Source organism: Rhea americana, unplaced genomic scaffold (genome assembly GCF_003343005.1).
Source record: "Rhea americana isolate MKP2758 unplaced genomic scaffold, rheAme1 scaffold_215, whole genome shotgun sequence".
Classification (NCBI taxonomy): Eukaryota; Metazoa; Chordata; class Aves; order Rheiformes; family Rheidae; genus Rhea; species Rhea americana.
The window spans coordinates 1,311,772-1,313,993 of NW_028186305.1; the positions used below are offsets into that span (position 1 = coordinate 1,311,772).

Genomic DNA, 2,222 nt, shown 5'->3' on the forward strand with positions numbered 1-2,222 from the left:
GCTGCCGGCGGCTGCCGCTTCCCGCGCCCCGTCCCACCCCCACCAGGCACCCCAAGGGCAGAGGTGCAGCCCCGCTGCCCCCCGGCGTGGGGCTGCCCCACCGGCCGTGTGTCCGTCCCCCCCACCCCACCCCGGGGAGCGGCGGCTGCTGCGGCGGGGAGGGGGGACGGGCGCGATGCGATGGGCGACGGGTAGGAGAACTCAAAACGTGCGTGAACGTGGAACTGAGAATCATTGGAGAACAAAAGGAAAACAAAAAAAATCCCATCTCACTTTCAAAGTCAAGGAAAAAATTAGGGCCTTGGTCAAGTTCGTTATAAGTCAACACTTTAAGAAGGTTCCCCATGAGAAACCTGCAAGAGAAGAAACGAGAGGGAAAAAAAAAAAATGATGATGGTGAGGAGGCGTTCGGGGGAGAGGAGCGGGGCTGCGGGGGGACGCGGCCGCCCCGCGCGCGGCGGGGGCTCGAGGGGCTCCCGGCCCCGCCGGCTGCAGCCGCTTGCCGCCCCGATGGCGATGAGCGCGGGCGGATGGGGTGATGGAGGGGATGGAGCGAAGGGAGGGGAGCGCCGCCGGCCTCCAGCCGGGAGGGCGAACCGCTCGGCGAGTCCCCGYGGTCTCGGCTAGGGGCCTCCCCCACCTCCCGCTGCCCCCCAGCAGCGCTGGCGCCGGCCCGGAGGGGTTTGCAAGGGGCTGGAGGCTGCTGAGGGCTGCGCTGCACCCAAGGGGCCCTGTGCAGTGGGGAGGGAGCCCAGCAGGACGCTCGCGGCTATTTCGGGACCCGCCGGCACCGCTGCCGAGCTATTTTTACGCCCCATGGTTTTGCTCAGAGCGGCGCCCCGGCGGGGAGGCAGCCGGGCTGGCTGGGGACCGCGGGGACCCTGCAGCCCGCCGCGGCCGCCGGCCTCGCGTAGCGCCCGCTCGGACGTGCCRCCGAGCTCGGCGAGCCCCTGAGCCGCGCTCTCCCGTGCCGGCGAGCCCAAGCCGGGGCGAAGCTGGTGCGAATCTCCCGGGGCGGATGGGGATCCCCGTCCCGCTGCGGCCGCCGCGCGGCTCCTTCCCGCGGCGCAGCCAGGGGTGCAGAGCCTTCCTGCCTCCTCCCTCGGCCGCTCCCCGGCGGCCCCGGTGCCACTGACCGCAGCGGCGATGGGGACGTCCCGCGGGGCGCCTGCGGCCGGGCGGGATGGGGGGAGTGCGCTGAAACATCCCCCCCCCCCCGCTCCGGACCCACAGCGGGAAGCGGAGGAGGTGGAGAGGCGGTTTGGGCATGGGGCATCTCCCGGGTCTTGCTCCCCTGCCCCGCTCCGGGGCTGCTCCGGGGCGCAGCCCGAGCCGGGCGGCGGGGGCCCGTCGCCCCATCTTCGGGAGAGCGCCGGCGGCTCCCCCCTGCCGGCAGCGGCCGCGTGCCCGGCCCCCTCCCCGCGCCCGCCCTGCTCGCCGGACTTACTTTCGAAATCCAGGAAAAAATGAGGACAGTTTTCTAAATCTTTGCCCAATACCTTTATCAGGTTGCCCATGGCCAGCAGACCTGAGCGAGAGAAACGCAAGCGTGGAGGGGTGCTGGGGCGGCCCGCCGGGCTCCCCCCCGGCCCGCCGCGGCCTCCCCTCCCCTCCCCGGCTGCCTGCCTGCGGAGACGGGGCCGCTCGCCCCTGGGCTTGCTGCTTCGGAGGCGGGGAGGCTTCGGGAGCGTGGCGCTTCCCGCGGGCCCTGCCGCTCCGCTCGCCCGCCCGCCCGGCGGGGATGCACCGGTGGGGGCTCCATCGGCTCCCCGAAATGGGGCTGCGTGGGTGCCCTGGCTGGGGGGACGGGGGACGGGACCCGGCCGCCCCGCTGCTGCCCCGCGCGCTCGGCTCGGGCGTCCCGGCCCCGCGCCGACGGTCCTCACCTCGGTGTCCGGCGCGGCGGCTACGGCGGCGGCGGCAGCAGGGGCTGGGGAAGGCTCATAAATCACTTCATCGGCCGCGGGAACCTGCGGGCGGGAGGGCGGCAGCGTCAGGCCGGGACCGCACGGCGGCCGCGGCGCCGGGGCGGCTCCCGGGGCCCGCGGTGCCTCGCCGAGCCGGCGGGAATTTCCCCCCGCTCCGCCGCCCGCCTTCGCTCCTTTCCACGTGTTACGGGAACGGCAAGCGCAAACCGACCCGCGCAGCCCCCGGGCGCTCTCCCAGCTCGCGCGGCCCGCGCGCTTCCCGCCCGGGCACGGCGTCGCCTTGCCGAGCCGCTG

At 74.0% G+C, this 2,222-nt stretch overlaps 1 protein-coding gene across 2 annotated transcripts in view; it reads right to left on the reverse strand.

The window, feature by feature from the left end:
* LOC146595837 (CYFIP-related Rac1 interactor A-like) overlaps positions 1 to 1,970 on the reverse strand; it is a 4,417-nt gene extending 2,447 nt beyond the window's left edge. Inside the window, exons 1-3 of one of the 2 annotated variants that reach the window (XM_085305121.1) lie at positions 1,887 to 1,898; positions 1,448 to 1,528; positions 274 to 353 (exon numbers count right to left, since the gene is read on the reverse strand). In XM_085305121.1, the coding sequence (XP_085161247.1) occupies positions 274 to 346 (73 nt within the window). In that variant the 5' untranslated portion in view covers positions 347 to 353; positions 1,448 to 1,528; positions 1,887 to 1,898. Of the gene's footprint in view, positions 1 to 273; positions 354 to 1,447; positions 1,529 to 1,886 lie in introns of both variants that reach the window. The other variant, XM_085305120.1, reaches the window with a different exon arrangement.
* Positions 1,971 to 2,222: the final 252 nt, after the last annotated feature.